General features: G+C 36.3%; 2 protein-coding genes across 2 annotated transcripts in view; one reads left to right on the forward strand and one right to left on the reverse strand.

Annotated features, from left to right (window-relative positions):
* Positions 1-375: 375 nt before the first annotated feature.
* Positions 376-16,865, reverse strand: LOC146466671 (CD209 antigen-like protein C). Its single transcript, XM_085126970.1, has 8 exons — positions 16,825-16,865; positions 14,970-15,065; positions 10,727-10,783; positions 10,001-10,027; positions 7,345-7,386; positions 7,124-7,195; positions 5,382-5,417; positions 376-992 (listed from the first exon to the last, which is right to left on the reverse strand). The coding sequence occupies exons 2-8, from the start codon at positions 15,052-15,054 to the stop codon at positions 547-549; spliced, it is 765 nt and encodes a 254-aa protein (XP_084983096.1). The 5' UTR covers positions 15,055-15,065; positions 16,825-16,865; the 3' UTR covers positions 376-546.
* A 2,321-nt stretch (positions 16,866-19,186) lies between these two features.
* The window catches only part of LOC146466672 (C-type lectin domain family 4 member E-like), a 103,320-nt gene continuing 102,465 nt past the window's right edge, over positions 19,187-20,041 (forward strand). Inside the window, exon 1 of the mRNA XM_085126943.1 lies at positions 19,187-19,305. The gene's annotated coding sequence lies outside the window, so the exon portion shown is untranslated. The remainder of the gene's footprint in view (positions 19,306-20,041) is intronic.

Genomic DNA, 20,041 nt, shown 5'->3' on the forward strand with positions numbered 1-20,041 from the left:
GGTCACAACCCAGAACAAATGAAATAAAAATATAGATATATCAAAGAAACTATAGTGAAGAAAACAAAACATATAGTTCGGTGCTTGTTTACCAAACGCTAGGCATGCGGTTAAGAGAGCTTATTTTAGCTTTTTTGGTAAACATTCGCACACGCAGACGAAAGGTGTCCGATTACCGGAGGTTACAAATGTAGACTTTCAGTAGATATCCCTGAACGCCGTTGATGTTCGATTGGGATGGTTTGATTCATCTCCAATTTTCATATTAAGGTTGTAGAGCGACCAAACGTACTCCCCTTAAATGACAATGTAGCCAAACCCAACGGAACAAACTGACGTTTAGATTACAAATTTTATGACACAAAGTTCCCCAACACCATTTTTATTTCTTTCAGCTGAATGCGCATTGATATCAACTTACAGCATTATGTTTCATATCTAACGAGAATATGTCGCGCTCTCAACCTTTAACTTATAGTTATATCTTCGAGTCCTAAACAACTAACTCAGGATAAGGCTCACAGCTGTTTGATTTATTTATTTTTATTATTTACGTTTTAATACATGGGGAGGCTGTTCGCAAAGAATGATGGGGCTCTTGGGAGCCCAATAACCCGTCATTTCGCATGAGGCATCATTCCACTTTCCTGGCTTTCCAAAAAAGTGCGCGCAGTTCTCTTTTCCCTTGTAGTTATTAGGTTCCCCTTCTCCCCAGTTCTCGTACTGTCCCTCCAGTGGAGTGCCATCAACCCAATACCACTTGGAGTCATCAGTGTTTCTCTTCAGCCCAATCCACGCTTTCGTCTCAGTGACCGTTTCCTTTGCCATCACCAGTTCGTAAAGGAAGTCGTTTTCTTCGGCTGAAGTGATTACAGCCAGGTCTCCTCCCAGGTTTTGACAAACTGCTCGAGCATCGCTCCATTTCGTGGTCACAGTATCATCAACGTAATAGCATGAATTTCCGTCAAATTCTCTCCAGCCGATTAAACAAACTGTAGAGCAAAATACAATAGCTTCATTTTATTTCCTTTCAATAAATCTCTTCTTATTTTACCTTATCTGACTTCATCTCATCTTATCTCATCTCATTTCATCTTATCTCATTTCACCTAATCTCATCTTATGTAATTTAATCTCATCCCATCCCGTGTCATCTCATCTCATCTCATCTTATCTCATCTAATCTCATCTCATCTCATCTCGTCTCGTGTCGTCTCGTCTCATCTCATCTCATCTCATCTCATCTCGTCTCGTCTCGTCTGGTCTCATCTCATCTCATCTCATCTCATACCATCTCACCTTATCTCATCTCATCTCATTTCGTCTCATCTCATCTCATCTCATCTCATCTCATCTCATCTCATCTCATCTCATCTCATCTCATCTCATCTCATCTCATCTCATCTCATCTCATCTCATCTCATCTCGTCTCATCTCATCTCATCTCATCTCATTTCATCTCATCTCGTCTCGTCTCGTCTCGTCTCATCTCATCTCATCTCTTCTTATCTCATCTCATCTCATCTCATCTCCTCTCCTCTCATCTCATCTCATCTCATCTCATATCATCTCATCTCATCTCATCTCATCTCCTCTTATCTCATCTTTTCTCGTCTCGTCTCGTCTCATCTCATCTCATCTCATCTCATCTCATCTCATCTCATCTCATCTCATCTCATCTCATCTCATCTCATCTTATCTTCTGTAACTGGTCTTTCTTTCTCCTATTTTAAGAGGAACAACAGGGCTTCGGTCACCATGGTCATCACATTCATATTCATTTCCCAAAAGTAATAACAGCTTAAGTTTTTGTTTTAAGCGCAACATTTTCAATCGCATTTTGGTCCTCAGTCTTGGTGGGTTAGTTTATAAAAAGGGAAATTTTCAGATTTAGTTTTTAAGAGCGCCTGCCTGTAAGAATCGAGAACTGCATTTCAGCGAGTACTTGGTCGAATCTCTGATATTTCGTCTGAACATACCCTTGGGTTAATTATTTTTGAAAATCATATTTTAAAGTTCCAAGGTATTTCCTTTCTAGAGAAAACTGTGAGAGTTTGAAATGCAGCCCAGGTGCGGTCACGGGCCAATGAGAACCTTGAAAATTTAGGTCAAAGAAGGAAGCCCCGCTCACAGTGTGAAATAACCCAACGAACTTGAAACCTCACACAAACCTAGACCAACCAACCCACAAGAAATTAATACATTTAACTAATTTTAATTAATTATGATGATCTGTGAACGCTTCTCTATTTTATTTTTTTTGTTAGTAAATACAATAAATAGCATTGTATATATTGAGCGTTGGAATCTGTATTAAGAGCGTTGGCCTCGACAAAAAATGTGGCTAAGAAAGATGCGCAAGACCGTTGCGAAAATGGTGCTGCTGCTGTGGACCAGCGAATTCGACGTCAGCGCCTTAGAAGCCAAGGGACACTGGGCCACGCTTGAAGAACTTTTGAAAGTGATTGGGCGTTACTTACTACGTTACGAGAGCGTGCTGAAATCATGTAAGGATAAAGTAGGTCCTGTTTTGAAACTGTACATATCATTTGCTACAAAATGTTTATCGTGTATTTGTTTGTAAAGGTAAAAGGCTCGATCCCGATAACATATTAGTATTTAACCGGTTTAATGGTGAACAACGCCAAGTCTAAAGTTACATACCTTAATATTAAGTTACCGCACTTGCGCTGTGGCCATGGCTGTCATCAAGTGAAATGAGAACGAGCCATTTTCACTAAACGTTTATAACATGGAAACTAGATTTTTCAAATTCCGCTGCGTGGTCTTTGTTTTCGATAAATTCCGGCCAGTTTAGAAATAGCCTCGACAGTACAAAAATAGAATATGCCTTGACAATTTATTGTGATTAAGTAAGCAGTGTATTCTTTTCGCTACGTTTTGTCGAACGCAAACAGGCGTTTGGTTGACAATTCCCAAACGTTGAACAACGAGACATTTACCAAATTTAACATTGGTTTTAGAACTTTTTTTACTTCGTGCTTCAAGTGTAGTCACCATAGGCATTCTGTGTACAGTCAACGTAAGCATTTAATGATGCTAAGATCTTTCATTATCGCTGAAGAGAAATTTCTTTTCAATTTAAAAAGCTAATTCGTAGTTTTGTTTAGAATGCAGAAAAAAGCGCGGCTTTAGGTTGTAATAGCAGTGCAGATGAGTTCTTCTTGGCGAAACGTGTAATAAAGAACCTGGGGAAAACCTTCCAGCTTAAAGGGACACAGTCACATTTGTTACCGCGCTGACCTGGACACTAGTTTTGTCAGTTTGAAAAGCGTCCACATCAACCCGAAATTAAAAGTACGCGTCGAATGCATCTAGAAATCCGCTTCAATCTTCCCAGTGCTTTATTGGATTTTCAATTTTTTACTGGAAACCTTTTTTCTGAGTATGCTTTGCTCATCCTATGGTATTATTTTAACATATTTGGTTAAAAACAGTATGGATCGCGTCTCCAACGGAACATGAAAAGAAGAGGTGGAAAACGTTAAGGCGCCGGGCGGAAGAAGTCGCCTGCGTTGACCAATATAACGAGAAAAGTCAATCAAAACATTGGAAAACAAATCTCCATTAAATATATTTGGAAAATCGCATTTTCTCAACCTGGCGAAAGGTTCGTGCGGAGGGAATCTTCGTAAACGATTCGAACTTCGCGTCATATATAGCTGCTTGGTTTGGAGCTCAGACGAAGACAAGCTTCGGTAGACAGTCGATTATCTCCTCGACAAGAAAAACCTCTCTCTTAGAACCTTGTTTTCTACGGGTCGAGCAAGCGTTCTTGTAATGACATGGGTTTGGTTCCTAAATTTAGATAACGGAGAAGTTGTAGAAACGAAATTATAAACGCAAAATATATATGCCGATTGAAAGCAGAAATAAAGCTTACCGGTAGTTTCGCTACAAAGTCATTTTGCTACACCTCAGTTCAGGCGATTCGCTACGTTTTAAAATTGACATATTCTCTAATATTTAAACTCAATCTGCTTCTTATGCAAACACTGTGAAACGTAGAAACAGCTACGATAATTTTTCACTCGACCGGATACCGAAATGAACAATTAAATGATTCTTCGACTTCAGAGGTACTCGTTGACGTTTGGCTTTTCCTGGACAAGTCCATCAGTAAATTTTCCATGGTATCAAGAAAATGAGTGTTCTAATATGGCATTAGGTCTATAATCACTATAATAATTTTGACTGGCAAACACTTCGACTCGACAAGGTTTGTTTAGATTTTTCAAAGGATGTGCTTCTCAGCGCGAGACTTGCATTTGAAGTGTGATATGCAAATCAGCTAAGAAATGGTATCTAATGCGCATGTGCACCAGGTGACTGTGTCCCTTTAAAGCAGCCCCAAGGAAACATATCATGCCAGAGTATCATACTTTTGAAGAGATCATGCAATCCTAGAATCATTAAAAACCTTAAGGACACTTCGAAATATCAACGAACTAATTGGCTATTTAGATTATAACTTAAATAAAGGGATATCTTGCAACTGAACTGCAAAAGTTTTCCCCCCGCTGTATCCGTCACACGTAGAAAATATTTGAATTCTCAGTGACATCCCATTGATCAAGAGATTTCAAGTATAATGGGAATAGCGGATACAATGGCGACAGACCTTACAGTAAAATAAGAAAGAAGAAGAAATGCAGACCTTCAGGAGAATGATAATAATAATAATAATAATAATAATAATAATAATAATAATTCTTTATTAAAATATTCCACACAATAATATGACTACTACTACTACTACTACTACTACTACTACTACTACTACTAATAATAATAGTAATAATAATAATAATAATAATAATAATAATAATAATAAAAATAATAATAATAATAATAATAATAATAAATAGAAATCACAAGAATATGGCAGATGAAGTAATTGAGTAAGGTTCAGAGAAGTTCATCATTGAAATTACAGGAAAAATCAATCTACAAGAAATTCAAAAGACGACATTGCTGGGAACGGCCCATATTTTACGGTAGGTCCTACCTATAAAGTGACAAGCGGAAGAAAGCAACCATCTACTAGTGCACTAGGTTCATGGTCTGGATCCGGTAAATAATAATGATAATAATAATAATAATAATAATAATAATAATAATAATAATAATAATAATAATATATTTTTTTATAATAATAATTCTTTATTAAAATATTCCACACAATAATATTACTACTACTACTACTACTACTACTACTACTACTAATAATAATAGTAATAATAATAATAATAATAATAATAATAATAATAATAATAATAATAATAATAATAATAATAATAATAATAATAATGACCATACCTAAGGTTCAGAATCTTACTAATACTTGTTTGTCTACTTACCTTTCTCGTTGCACGACCAAGAGCCAGCGGGACAACCTGCGGAGAAAATTATCGGAATTAAATGCTTGCTTCATCCCAGGCCTGCTGTGAAGGCTAAACGACACTAAGTAGTATGTTTTTAATGGCAGAAAGTCTATGATGTAGGTATTTGTTATTCTTTTCTTTACTAAGCCTAGTGATTGGTTTGACAAACTCAGACCACACTGCCAACCAATAAGAAGTAATACAAAAAACAATCGATACTGGCCCGCTCGAGTTTTCCTTCGCTTGACGATGGTCTCATGTATTTGTTTCTAGTTCTGGTTGGTTCAATTCGCTCTTTGTATCTCTTGTGATTGATCAGAGTAACAAATTTTTTGGTTTTAGTTTTACGACTCTTAACTGAAAGCCACTCTATTTTATCTGATATATGTTTGACTAAATTTAAGTGACAAATCAAATGATGACTTAGCCTGCAAACGCAGACGTATTTCCGGCTGTCGAGATTCTCTCCGCCGAAAAATAACGTCTGCGTACCCGAGCCGCAAAACGATTTCCGTGACGTAGAAAATTTAAGCCAATCACCGTTTGGCTCATAAAATCGCCGAACCACCACACGAGATTCGTGCGCGGTGTATACGTTAACTCGTGGGAAAAAAAAAAAAAAACGGCGGGCAGTACGGGAGACGCGTTTAGCAAAGTTTACGAGGTTTTTGGTATTGAAATGTTAAATAAGCACCAGGAGGATTCAATCAAGTATGTTGTAGAAAATGATAAGGATATTTTTGTCAATTTGCCGACGGGGTTTAGCAAGTTGTTGATTTATCAAGCGTTGCTCATAGTGGTTTGGTCTGTGCAGTCCACTTGTGAGATATCATATATATCGTGGTCGGTGTGCAATTTTGTATGCTAGTTCTGTGGCATTTGTTTAGGTTTATCGGCTCGGATTAACTGCAAGATTTCAGGCAGCGTTCAATAAATGTTATCTGTGAAGACATATATAGGACCAGTGATTTCGTTACTCGTGAGTTCATGCTTGTATCTCCATTGTTTTGTGGCTTAGCGCACATCCGGCGTTAACAAATGTTGACGGACCGGCCCGGCTCCACGTACGACTCCTGCAGTTCAATTGACAGTAAAGCATTTGTAGCTTAGCTCTGCCCGGCTCCTGCATTCGCAAATAAATTGACAATAAAATATTCATAGCTTAGCTCTGCCCAACTCCACGTATGAATCCTGCAGTTCGCAAATAAATTGATAATGAAGCATTCATAGCTTAGCTCTGATTGATGATGTTTATCTTGATCAAGAAGGGACATACTCAAATAAACCGAATGGAGGTTTTCTTACTGACAATTCAATTCTGACAATAGATTGAAAAAAATTTTCATAGGAAGAGGGGCATTTATGGGGGATTCACTCTCTTACCTCATAGTCTCTTGATTGTTTATGCTAGCTCTGTGGCGTTTGTTCGTCGCGTGGACCACTCGAGTGTCATTCTATCATGTAATCTGATTGGCCAACAAGAAAACAAAAGCTTCCACGTCACGGAAATCGTTTTGCGGCTCGGGTACGCAGACGTTATTTTTCGGCGGAGAGAATCTCGACAGCCGGAAATACGTCTGCGTTCGTAGGCTAATGATGACTGCAAGGGACTGCTTTTACTTCTCTATTTAGACTCAGGACTGTACAATCTTTGGACTTCTTTTCCAGACCTCAGTACTCCGCTCTTAATCTATTACGAATATTGTTTCTCTACTTACACTCATAAGCACGGCTCTGCAAACTGCAAGTACTGTCTTTGTTGTTAAATACCTTGGCAAATATCGACTGCACTGTAGAAATTAGAATTGCAACACTTAATTAGCGTTATAACCATGTCTTAATAAACAATTAAATGACATATAGATAAAACCAAAAATTTCTCGTATGAACTCTATTATCTCTTTCTTTAACTCTTAACCATATATCTTTGTGTACTTACACGATTTCATGCAGTCTTTAAAGTTCGTGTTAAAGTAACAGCCTGCAAATCAAAATATACTTATTATCAAAATATACTTATTAACTTTGCTTTCTTTAAACTTATCGTTTTTTTGCTCTCTTTTTACTAATCCTGGCCTACTTTAGATTTTTGAATGGAAATTTAATAAGGGATTTCAACATCACTACCACTGAAATTGTCGTCATCGCTGTTATTTTTATTATGACATATAGAGGGCAAAAAGTACTTAATACTTATTGGTCAATACCGAAGACAAATTCCCTCACATACAATTATTTATTCTTTAAAGGACTAATGCTACCATTAGTGTTGTTGTAATTATTGATCGTGTAAGGATAAGTGTTGAAATAGTGTTACTGTAAACGGATCCAACATATTTGATCTAACGTTTGTACTCAAGGTTCTCGGACCAAAAGCTGCCACTCAGAATCCTTGGAAAAAGAAGCCCGCGTTATACGGTTTGCCCAAAAAATGTCGCAACACCGATCAGTATTAGTAATGGACCATCTTCTCGCTTATCCTGGTCTTACATCTTTGCCCTTTCTCTTTCCTTTCGAAAAAAAATGGCTTGTATTTGAGATTTGAGAGAGATTGATAAATCCAAACTTTGTTTCTTTGCCATCTGTAGCTTGAAATCTTACCCGGCAATGCGCGAAGAAAATCATAATAAACCATCGAAATGGATAAAAGATAACGCAAAGTCAGCTTAGTGAGGTAGAGAGATTCACCCTGAATTTTTTCAAAATTTTCTCCCTCGCCGTAACGCTTACAAATTTCGTTCATGTTTTTTCGTTGTTTGGCGTTTCTTGAACTCTCTACCGGGTCTGTTCACTGTGCCCCTGACGAGAATGACAGACCTTCTGAGCAGACGGAGCTTTGTTTTGCTTTTGTCAATCTATGCTGTTTCTTGATTCTTCTTTTTGGTGAGCTCACTAAAATACGTGCGTAAGATTTTCAATATTTACTTAACATTAAAGGGGAAGTATCATGGGGTTTTTGATATCTTTTGTTAAAAATGATGAAATAAGACCTTAAATCACCTGTCAAATAATTCTAGAATGACGAGAGGAACGAAATCAACTCAATTCTTGAAAAAAACAACTCGTGATCTATTCTAGCGCATTTTGGAAACAAAAATGCGAGAACTTGAAAAACATTAGCCTAATATTTTTCAAATTTCAATCCAAACCGGCCTACTCTGTCTCTAGCCAGAGGCACTAATCGACAGTTTTATTGCACTGGGGTGATAATTTTTAACAAACTTGACAATTATTTCGTTGTTTCTGCTGACAGTCAAACATTTTTGGGTTTTGAAATGACAGCAAATTTTCGTGATACTTCCCCTTTAAAGTAATTACCACTAAAGCTACATCGCTTATCACTCGTTCCAAAAAGTTAAGCGCTTTTAAGTTTGCATTAGAATATCAGGAAATCAATCCTTATAAACGCTTATGACTGCAAACAAAAGAGCTGTCCACTGGGCCGTTCAGCTGTTCATCTACTTTCGCTGGTTCGTTCTCTCGGTTTCTCGTTCGCTCGTTTTCGCCGATGTGCGTTCGATGGACCGTTTGATCGTTAACTCGGTCATTAGGCTATCCGTTCGCTCGCTCGGTTCTTCGTTCGCTGGGGTTTCCGCTAGTTCGTTCGTTTGCGCTTCGGGTTTTTCCAGTTTTGTTCCATTGGTCTGATGCACAAGCGAGACAGAAGAGCAGGAGGGGCAGCCAAGTACAAGAAGTAGCTACATAATTAGACAGCTGATGCTAAACATGATTACAATGACAAGCAATGGACAAATGGACAATAGATTTTTAAATACGTCCGTTGAAGCCTGTTACCGTTATATGTGAATGTATAGTTTCTATTTCGTTTATTTCTACTCTCTGCCTGCCCTAAATAAGGACCTCGCCCCCCGTAAGGCCCTCACCCATCTCCTCCTACTTGGGGCAAGAGAATAAAAAAACACGAATTCTATAGTTGTTCTTACAAGTGAACTCTACTCTCCCTGAACTGGTGTGTTTTTATTAAACTGATGGTGTGGTTATTGAACTTTTGATTTTTCATTGACCCCAACCCCCCCTCCCCCCCCCCCCTCTCTCCTTCCTCTCTTCCTACATGTCCAAATATAATAAAAAACACTTCACCTATAGTTATTCTTACAATTGAGGTCTACTGTCACTAAACTGATGTGTGTTTTTTAAACTGTTTGTGTGGTTATTGAACTCATTTGAAAAAAAATTACTGTTACTGTTAGTGTTAATGAGCATTTATTAATTTTGGAATTCAAAATTATGTAAAACTGTGCGCTTGTTTCATTTTCTTCGCTGTATTTCTTGTTAATATTTACTAAAAACAATATTTCAATTTTGATAATGCTCATTGCGTCGATACAATAGTTTGTTTACGGCATAGATGTACCATAGAAATTGTTCTTCTGTTTGTTTTTCCTCGCCTTTGATAGTAAGTGTGTCCTATGTAAGTATATATAGAAAAAAATCAATACTGGATAAGGGTGTAGTCATTTTTTTTTTTGTTGATTTATGCTGACGACGTTTACCGAAATACCTTTAAAATAATCGAAATGCAGTTAATCGTCCCTTTTTCTATATATTTAAAGAATATTTGTTTTTCCACTTACATTGATCTTTGCAGATGTCTTCACAGCCTGTGGAGAAAGTGATATAGAAATAAATTATCTTATTTTATTCTATCTCTACAAATCTTATCTTATCTTATCTTATCTTATCTTATCTTATCTTATCTTATCTTATCTTATCTTATCTTATCTTATCTTATCTTATCTTATCTTATCTTATCTTATGTCCAATAAAGTCGCGTTTTGGTGGACGTCAATCAAAGAAAAGCCGTTGAAATTAATTTGAATTCTGAGAACATTTCAAGGCAACAGAACGAAGAAATTGACAGTTTTATCCGCTGACGGATGGCAAACTTTATGAAAGCTGATTTCCAAGACAGACTATCTAAAAAATGCGCATTGTTTAGACGAAGCCGTATTTTTTTATGAAAGATTTGAAATCAACACACCTGACAATTAAATTAGTGATGCGTGCAGGTGAGCAAATTATCACGTGCAGTGAAAATCGAAATATTTAAAACCTTTTATTTGCGCTTGATCTGGATGGAGAATCAATTTGAATAAAGTTTGTCTTCTCTTAGCGAGGTAAATTCTTTGTTTCTTGCAGGGTTACCTTAAAATCTTGTCAGAATTCAAAATAATTTCAACGGCTTTGCTTTGATTGACGTCCACCAAAACGCAACATTGTCCGACTCTTTTGAATGCCGTACTGGTCGCGTGTTATTGGTAACCGCTGTAATTATAAGGAACATTTTCTTGTCTGCTTACATTTCCTGAGGCAGTGTTTAAGGTCACAAGTTTCCTCGCGGGTGAATTTCGCTTGTACTGTGGGAAATAGTACGATATCGATTAGTTATATTACGCTATATTAAGAGATTTGTTTTTAATAACATGTGTATTTTACAATTTACAAAAACATTTTCCACAGTCTTCGACTACATGTAATAGGGTCGAAATTGGTATGTCATAACAGCAGATCTTAGCCAGGGCTATTTGGAAGTTACAAATGACTCGTCCCCAGTCCTCTTCATACAGCGCGCGGCAAAAGGAAGCGCGAGGCAGCAATTAAGGGACGGACCATTAGAAAAGCGATGGGGGGGGGGGGGGGGGGGAGGTGGGGGATTTTCAGTTTGCAGGATTTTTTTTTTTTTTTTGCTCAGTGCTTGTGCAGGAATGTTTTTTTCGGTTTATACCCTCTGCACAATTTTGTTGTTGTTGTTGTTTTCCAGAAAAAAAAAAAAAACTTTAAATAAAGGATTTTAATAAAAAAAAGTTGTACTTTGTGGGCTTGGAATGATTACCTTTAACCCCTGAGACAATACCTAAAAATTACAGCATAATGGTCAAAACTAAACAAAATTAGCCTCATACTTAAATAAAAGACTGGTCATTATTTTAAAATAATTTAAATCAAATTTCATGTACTGTCTGTTTATTGATTGTTTACTTCTTAACACAGTTCAATAACAATTGATTCAAAATTTTTCAAAACTATTGGCGCCAAGAAATCTTATGAAATATTTCATAACAAACACTTCAAGTAGTATACAATCTTAATTTACTCAAAATTTAAAAGTCAAATTAATGGTGGGATTGTTAATGTTTTTGCTTAATATTACATGGATACTCTTTTACTACAGACACAGTCCCCTTTCATTTTATACGCGATAGAGTATCATTAGGACAGTGAAATGTTGATTCTCACTTTATATCACAATGATTAAAATGCAAATAATATTTTTTTAAATATGATCAGACTTATATGTATGATCTTGCTTCTTTTAAATATATTTTTGTAGAATGTTTCATTTATGTGTTGGTGCTACTATTACTAGAATTTGTCTCTTTAACACTTTCGTTATAACATGATGCTGATGAATGAAACTATTCAATTCTTTCCACGTGTGCCTTTCTCATACACACTGTACTTTTACTAAACATACTTAAAAGATACATTTACCGCAAAAGCTTCTCACAGATATAAGCTCAGTGCGAAAGGAGGAAGCCTTGTGGAGTGTATGGTTTCCCTGTACATTTTTGCAGTCCCTTCCCTCTTGTGTTCCTCTCCCACTTCTGGTTTACTACCAGTTACAAACACAAAACAAAATACTGAGTTGTAGTAAGGGTAAATTCCAGCCACGACACAAAATGTGGGGTTGGTTTGTAGTTCATACAAAACAAACTTCAACAAAAAAAAATTATATTTTCAAAACATTAAAAAGGCCATTTTGGGGCATTCTGGAAGAAATTTTCTGTCATTAAAACACTAAAAGGTATTTTCTATGATAATTCCTTAATCTCCTTCTGCAAGAATTTTTTTTCTTCCGTCTCGACTTGCAAGAATTTTTTTTTCGGGCATTTTGGCTTGCACGATTTTTTTTTTTTTTGTAACTCCCCCCCCCCCCCCCCCCCATCACTTTTCTAATGGTTCGTCCTTAACAGTTTGTTTGTGTTCATTTAGTTTAGGATATCATAGTCACCCCTCTTCAGGAGTACACAATCCCAACACTGAATTCTTGAAGGTGAAGACGTGAAAATGACAGGCGACAAGGCTCTTGACCTCCTGAGGGGAATGAATTTTGCCTTCAAGATTCTCGAGAATGCCAAAAGGAAACAGTGGAATCTATTTCAAATGGGCAAACAGAAGGCAGTAAAACCATCTGCTATGTAGTGTCTGTATTAATGAAGCCAAAAAAAAAAAAACTGTGGTTATTCTACTTCTTGCATTGCTACTAGACCAAGTTGAAAGAATGCGGCTTCAAGGCTTCAATGTTTGTTACTTTTTTGTCAGACAAGACATGGAGGATGATAATATCATCATCATCATCATCATCATCATCATCATCATGTGAGAAAAATGGTTCAAAGAAACAATGCAGCTTGTATCAAAAAACGCTTTACGATCGTTAATTCAATGACTTTGAATCAAGAGAATCTTTATATACAGGTGAAATTCGATTTTTTATATTTTAATAGCCTACCATAAATACTAAGTTTGTCGTTCGACTCGTTAAACTCTTTCAAGATTTCATCTTCACACATGGACTCGTCACCTAAACCGGACGCCATCTTGGATCAAAATCCAAAGTAACGTTTAAACACTTCTGGCTGGCATACAGATGAAAAAAAAAAAAAAAAAAAAAAAAAAAAAAAAAAAAAAAAAAAAAAAAAACAGATAAACAGCTCAACACTATAAATCGATCTACGGCAAAAAAGGGGTTGAAATGCCCTCGGACAACTTTTCGACTCGCAGAACAACTTTTTGACACAAGATTTACCAGCCGTCTCCCTCTCTCGTTTGCTCCCTTCCCATCGCACCTTGCGCTCCCTTTGTCGTAACCCATCTCTCCCCGCTTCGTGCGCCCTGTATAAAGATGAAGACGACTGGGGACGAGTCAGAGGTTACAAAGGATGGGGTTTAAGGTCTCACACGCACGCACGCACGCGAGATTTAGTAATGAGTCCAACGCGCTCGAGCTGACGCAGGCTCATGCAAAATAGCGAACAAGTCAACAATACAGCTCAAATACAGCCGTGGAGTGAAACAGAAAAAATATTTCAAAGAAAACATTCTCTGTAATGTTTTTATAAACCAACGTATTGCTTTTTGTGTCTTCAAAGAGAACCGAGGTTGTAAATTCCCTTCAATTAGTTCTTGCAAGCAGTTCCCCATGCATGCACAAGTAGTGAACTTGGAGAATTTCTTTACTAAGACGTTATTATTGTCCGTGAAAAAGTGAACTTTTATCTGGTTCTAAAAACGGGTACAGAGGTTTCAAAGAGTTTGCTTTAGTTTTGAAAAAAAAAAAAATAAATAAATAAGTAAATAAATAAATGAATAAGCCGTCAAGTTTTTCCGCAGGGGCAGAAAAAGAAAAAAAAAAATCTGCCTTTGTAACCCCGACCTGCCATGCTTTAATAAGAATTTCCAGTTGAGGATCTATCCGCTGTGAAAATTTCAGAAAATTTCACTAAAATAAAGTGAAAACAAAATCAAAATAAAAGCTAAGACATATTGACAAACGCCTATGTTTTTATAACTTTAAATATAGGCACAAGGACACTGTTTTACCATCAAGGTTTGAAGGACAAAATTTTGTTCTTGAATATTACATTCTGGGTGTTTTCAATGAATTAGCAGAAGACCTGGCATTCGGTGTGTGACATAGCGCTTGCCACATTACAAGTGAAAACCCCATGGAGCCACCTGAAGAACCGCAATGCGGTCAATGTCTGTAAATATCCAAAATCCGCGGCCAAAGTCGTGAAATTGTTAGTTCCTTCATATCTTTATGGTGAGTTAGTTCTGAAAATGCTATTCAAAGGCCTGGGGCTCTTTAGTCGTTTCGAAATCAAGGAAAGTTTGATAAACGGCATTTTGGTTTTCCGTCGTCGTCGAAAGTAAAGTAAAATAATGCATTTCCTTTTCGCTCGTTCGGATTACATCTAAGGATTTTCCATTTTAAATGGCATGTCAAAAATTGGTTGCCATGGCAACATCAAAGTCACACAAATACATTTACAAAAACATTTACAAAATACATTTCTTAAAATGTCTTGAAGTTTCAGCTCGTTTGCTTTTCAAAATATTGAAAAAGTCAAAAATGTTTTTTTCACTCTGAGAACAAATAATATATATTGTATTTACTATAGCTGTCTTTTAACTTGTTTATTTATATTCAGGTTTCTTTTGAGTACCAGCAATTAAGCTGAATTGGTTTCCTTGCCAACATAATGTCAACTTACCTTGCCTTCGATCTGCAGGCTGCCCATGATAAAATCGAGTTCACAGTTTAACAGGAAAGAATGCCTTCAAGCTTAATCCACCGAAAACTCTCTTTTAAGCTACTTACTAGAAGCTTTTATTGCAACATACTAAGTATCAAAATGAAAATTTAGGAAACCCACTAAAATTCTTCTTCACAAGCTATTCAGGCATTACTATCGTGCCTATGCTTTAGTGCGAGTGTTGAATAAAGATATACATCATATTTATATTACATGTACTCACTTTGAGACTTTACAGGTTTCTTTGCCTCCGTTGCCACTGGCAACATGATAAGAAGAAGAAAGAACATTGTTGTCTTCAATGCCATCCCTGATTCTCCTTAACAAACAAACGAAAAAAAAAAAGAAAAACAAACAGACAAGTAAACAAGCAGGGATAACGTTTCAATAGTGACCTACTTATAATATTTCATTACTTATTCTTTGTATTGCCCTGTTACATTTTCTGATACCAAGACATTTTACCCCCCAACATCTGAGAAATGATTTTGAGCCTAGATTTCCTTGGTTTTAAATTTACAGACAAGCAAACAATTAAATAAAATTTTTCAATTGTCACCCATTGATAATTTCTCATTGTTTCTGCTTTTTATTGCCCATGTTGCATTTCCTGATAACAAGACGATTTTCCCTTTTGCTAAACTATCTGTTCGTGCTTGGTTTTAATTGTTCGCAAAATTCGGACTTCTAGAAGTTTAACCTGACAGTAAAAGAAAAATTCCTTCCAAAAAAATTACGTCAAAAGTAATATCTTATTTTTTGTTGATAAAATGATCTGGTGTAGCTGTAGCAATTACTAACATCTTATGTGGTGGTTGTTTGTCAGGTTATTTATGAATCATTTATCGGGCACGACTTCGTTTACTGTTTAAAACATCGTTTTTCCCGGTGTTGATCCCCCTTGTTTTACTAATCCTGCTGCTACATCTCCGACAAAATAAAAATTAATAACAATAAACATTCTTTTCTCTCTCCTCTCAAACCTCCGTCCTACTTAAACTAATTAGTTATGCGCCTGTCTCACAACAACTTTACTGAACATCTTTCCTGTCAGATGGTGAGCTTTTTGGTGAATACTAAATAGGCCTGCCTTATCACGGTTTTCGACGCCAATTTGACGAGTACGCAAAAAGGTTTGAAATAACAGTGTTTGTATGGAAATCCGATGTCAAATAATTTTCGCTTTCGTCCAGTCCAACCTTCCATACGTTACTCTGAATTTTTTTCTCGCGAACTATTTTCAGTAGCAGTTCACGGCTGGTTCGCTATACAGACAAATGTATGGAAAGTTGAAAACACGACTGAACGCTTTCTGGCACAGGTACATCCCTCCAATTTTTTTCTTAAAATCCTTTTCCTAGTGCCAAAAGTTTCCAATTCAAGAATTTTTCAGAAGCGATGTTCTATGAAAATTATTTGACATCGGATTTCCATACACACACTGTTACTCGTCAAAATGGGGCCGGAAACCGTGGACCTAGTTTAATGGCCTTGGCTCCCACGAGTCTCCTGTAGCTCAGTGGTAGAGCATCCGAACTAGTAATCGGAACGGTCTTAGGTTCGACTCCTGATAGAAGCACTAGGAATTTCTTTTCCGAGTTTGCCTGTGTCGCTTTCTAGAATAATACATCATTCTCATTCATTCACCTGGCTGGAAATATACCATCACATTTATTTCAATGTGGTTTTATATATTTAGAGTAAAAATGTTAAGTTAATCACTGTCGGCAAAACAAAATTAAAAAAAAAAAAAAAAAAAAAAAAAAGAAGAAAAATTTATCTCGGTTACGAGGGAATTCATTTCGGCAAACAAGCAAAGGCCCCAATAACTCATGCAGGTCTTGAACTACAGCATATCAACATAACCAATGATTATCACAGTCGAAATAACGTGCCCTTAATAAACATGTTATAGCCAAACTATTATTATGTGGTAGTTTCCTTTGATATCCTAGTCCTGTTGAAGACTAAAATCTTCCTAGCCTACTTTGTTAGGTAAACAGCTCAATCTGCTTAATGATAAAATTGATTCAATCGTGTTAAGCTTACCTTCCGTTTCTAATTTACAATGCAAGTACCTGGTATCAATGTGATCCTTCCAACTTCCGAAAGACAATATGATCTTTGGGGATAAAGAAAAAACGAAGAAGGTTCGACTAATTGCTGACAGGTAATTCTACTATTGAGTGTCGATGACGTTTAGTGATTTATGATTGGATGTTAACAAAGTAAACACAACATAACTTGCAAGTTAGAAGATCGGTGAAACATGGAATCTACGCCCCTCGAATCATTCCCCTCCATTCAGTCTTCTAAGTATGAATTTCTTTTTTTCTTAAGTATTCCTTTATTCCATTGACATGACTCCTATATAGCTACTATGACAACGTTTTCATGGGTTGAAATTTTATCGGACTATATCAAGTTTGAGCAGAATTATGATCCAAAACCTGACTTTAAATACTTTCAGACAATTCTAAATCTCAATTTTTTGCAGTTCGATCTTCTGTTGTCTTCTTAACTAAGAAAGAGTTGCCTAACTAGCACTTTCCGTGACGGGAGCCCAGTTTAAAGACAAACGTTATCAACGTAATATATCTTCAAATATTCAAAGCGATAAGAGCACCAAATTTTCTTTATACTTATTCAGAAACTAATGTCAAGGCCAAATTTCTCCGTTGTCATTCAAAGGCTTTTCATTTCTTACAATAAACGCCAATTTATAGCGGGGTCCCTTAGCTAAGAGATTTTGATTACCCGATGAATGGTACATATGCGTATACACATCTATTCTTTTGTTGGCTAATAACAACAATAACGCCTTTTAAAGACCATATTTGCATAACCTAGTACAGCATAATCTGTTTGGATAGTTTAACTGAAAAGCTAGGTCGCGAAAATTTTTAGAAATACGGAAACTTATTTCTCGAATTCAGAAGCAGTTATTGGTTTACCGACCTTACTCCGCATTTTTAGCGATATTTGCACCTCCGTCAAAACGAAGGCAATTAGTTATCCAGTGTTATGAAATCTCGAAATGACGTTGAGCCGAAGAAAAATGTGTAATTCGGGCTTTTCGCAACGGCATTGCTGAACCTAAAGTTTACCGAACATTAACATTTTTTTTTTCAAATAATGTGATTTTATATATTTAGAGTAAAAATGTTAAGGTTAATCACTGTCGGCAAAACAAAATTTAAAAAAAAAAAGACGAATTAATCTCGGTTACAAGAGAATTCATTTGGGCAAACAAGCGAAAGGCCCCAATAACTCAGGTATTGAACTACAGCATATCAACATAACCAATGATTATGTCCGTGGCCAAAACATTATTATGTAGTAGTTTCCTTTGATATCCTAGTCCTGTTGAAGATTAAAACCACAGTAGCCCACTTTGCTAGTAAAACAGATTAAACTGCTTAACGATAAAATTATGTCAGTCGTCTTAACCTTACCTTCCGTGTATAATTTTTGATGTAAGTACCTTGTACCGATGTGATTCTTCTAACTTACCAAAACACAATGTGACCTTCGGGGACGACCAAGAAATAACGCAGAAGGTTGGACTAATTGCTGACAGGTAATTCTACTATTGGGTGCCGATGACGTCAGTGATTATGATTGGTTATAAACAAAGTAAACACAGCATAACTTGCAAATTAGAAGATTGGTAATGCATGCAATCCACGCCCCTCAATTCATCCCCTCACTTCAGTCTCCTGAGCAACAAATTTCTCTTTTTCTTAAGTATTCCTCAATTCCACTGACATGACCAAGTTATATTCTAGCTCCTGTAACAAAGTTTTTTTATGGGCTGATATTTAATTGGACTATATCAAGTTTTAGAAGAATTATAATCCGAAATCTGACTTTTAATACTTAAAGACGATTTTTAAATGTCAAAGCAGCTCGATCTTCTGTCGTCTTCTCAACTGAGAAAGATTTGCCTCACGCGCGCGCTGGATAACACTCTCCGTGAAGGGATCCTACTTTATAATAAAGGTTATCAAGGTAATATATCTTCAAATGTTCAAAGCGATGAGGGCACCAAATTTTGTTTATAGTTTTTAAGAAACTAATGACAAGGTGAATTTCTTCGTGGTAATTCAAAGGCCCTTGATACCTTACTTAAAGGCTAATTTACAGAGAACTGTACATTTCTCACTCCCCAAGCGAGAAAATAATGGCATTCAAATGGCCATTGTGTCACAATGATAATCAATGCTCGCTCATAACAAAAGACATCCCAACGGCATTGGACAGGTGGAACGTGGATTTCATGCATTGTCAATCATCTAATTTGCAAGTTACGATGTGTTTACTTTGTTTATAACCAAGCATAAGTTTCTAAAGTCATCGGTAACCAATAGTAGAGTTACCTGTCAGCAATTAGTTAGATATTGGTGGTCGCTGAAGGTCGAATTTTTCTTCCAATTTGTATCACAAATTACAAACGGAAGGTAAGCTTGACGGAAATTTTATCATTAGCAGATTAAGCTGTTTTCCTACCAAAGTGAACAAGTGTGGTCTTACTTCTCAGCAGAAATAGGGTATCAAAGGTAAACTTGTACAATACAATAACCTCTGGCCCAAAAAAAGTCTGTCGATGTTTCTAATGGCAAACAAGTCATCCACGACCAACAACAATTTGCCGTGAGTCAATAGGGGAGATGTCAGTTACCACTTCGCTTTGAAACAATTTAAAAACAACATTTTGATAATCGGAAACAAATGGTATAACGCTTCACTTGAAACAATCATAAAAAAGACGTAGCGGCTAATAGCAACATTACATATCAACATCTAAATCCAAACAGTCTTGATAACAATTATATCCGTTTGATTGCAGCATTTGTTAGCGTCAAAAGTAGGAATTTGTGGCTTGTGATTTTACTGAAGTTCTTCTTAGAAACTAAATCGGCAAAAAAATAGGTTTAGAATAATTTTGTTGGTCATATTCAATGGGCCTTAACATTAGTTTCTGAACAAGTATAAAGAAAATTTAATGCTCTTATCGCTTTGACTATTTGAAGATATTTTACCTTGATAACCTTTGTCTTTAATTAGTCTCCCTTCACGGAAAGTGCTGTCCTGTGCACTCGTGAGGCAAATTTTCTCACTTGAGAAGACAACAGAAAAACAATCTGCAAAAATTTGACATTTAGAATTCGTCTTTTAGTATTTGAAGTCAGGTTTTGGATCATAATTCTGTTAAAACTTGATATAGTCAAATAAATTTTCGGCCCATATAAAAATGTTGTTATACGAGCAAGAATACGAGTTGGTCATGTCAGT

This window comes from Pavona decussata, unplaced genomic scaffold (assembly GCF_977016875.1).
Source record: "Pavona decussata unplaced genomic scaffold, jaPavDecu1.1 SCAFFOLD_142, whole genome shotgun sequence".
NCBI classification, from domain to species: domain Eukaryota; kingdom Metazoa; phylum Cnidaria; class Anthozoa; order Scleractinia; family Agariciidae; genus Pavona; species Pavona decussata.

What these genes read in the sequence shown, in the direction of transcription:
- LOC146466671 (XM_085126970.1), bottom strand. Translation starts at nt 15,054, where the DNA reads ATGGCATTGAAGACAACAATGTTCTTTCTTCTTCTTATCATGTTGCCA. An exon ending in TAAAGACTGCATGAAATCGT is followed by an intron (nt 7,196 to 7,344) that starts GTAAGTACACAA and finishes TAATTTCTACAG; the next exon opens with TGCAGTCGATATTTGCCAAG. An exon ending in TTGGTCGTGCAACGAGAAAG is followed by an intron (nt 993 to 5,381) that starts GTAAGTAGACAA and finishes TTTGCTCTACAG; the next exon opens with TTTGTTTAATCGGCTGGAGA.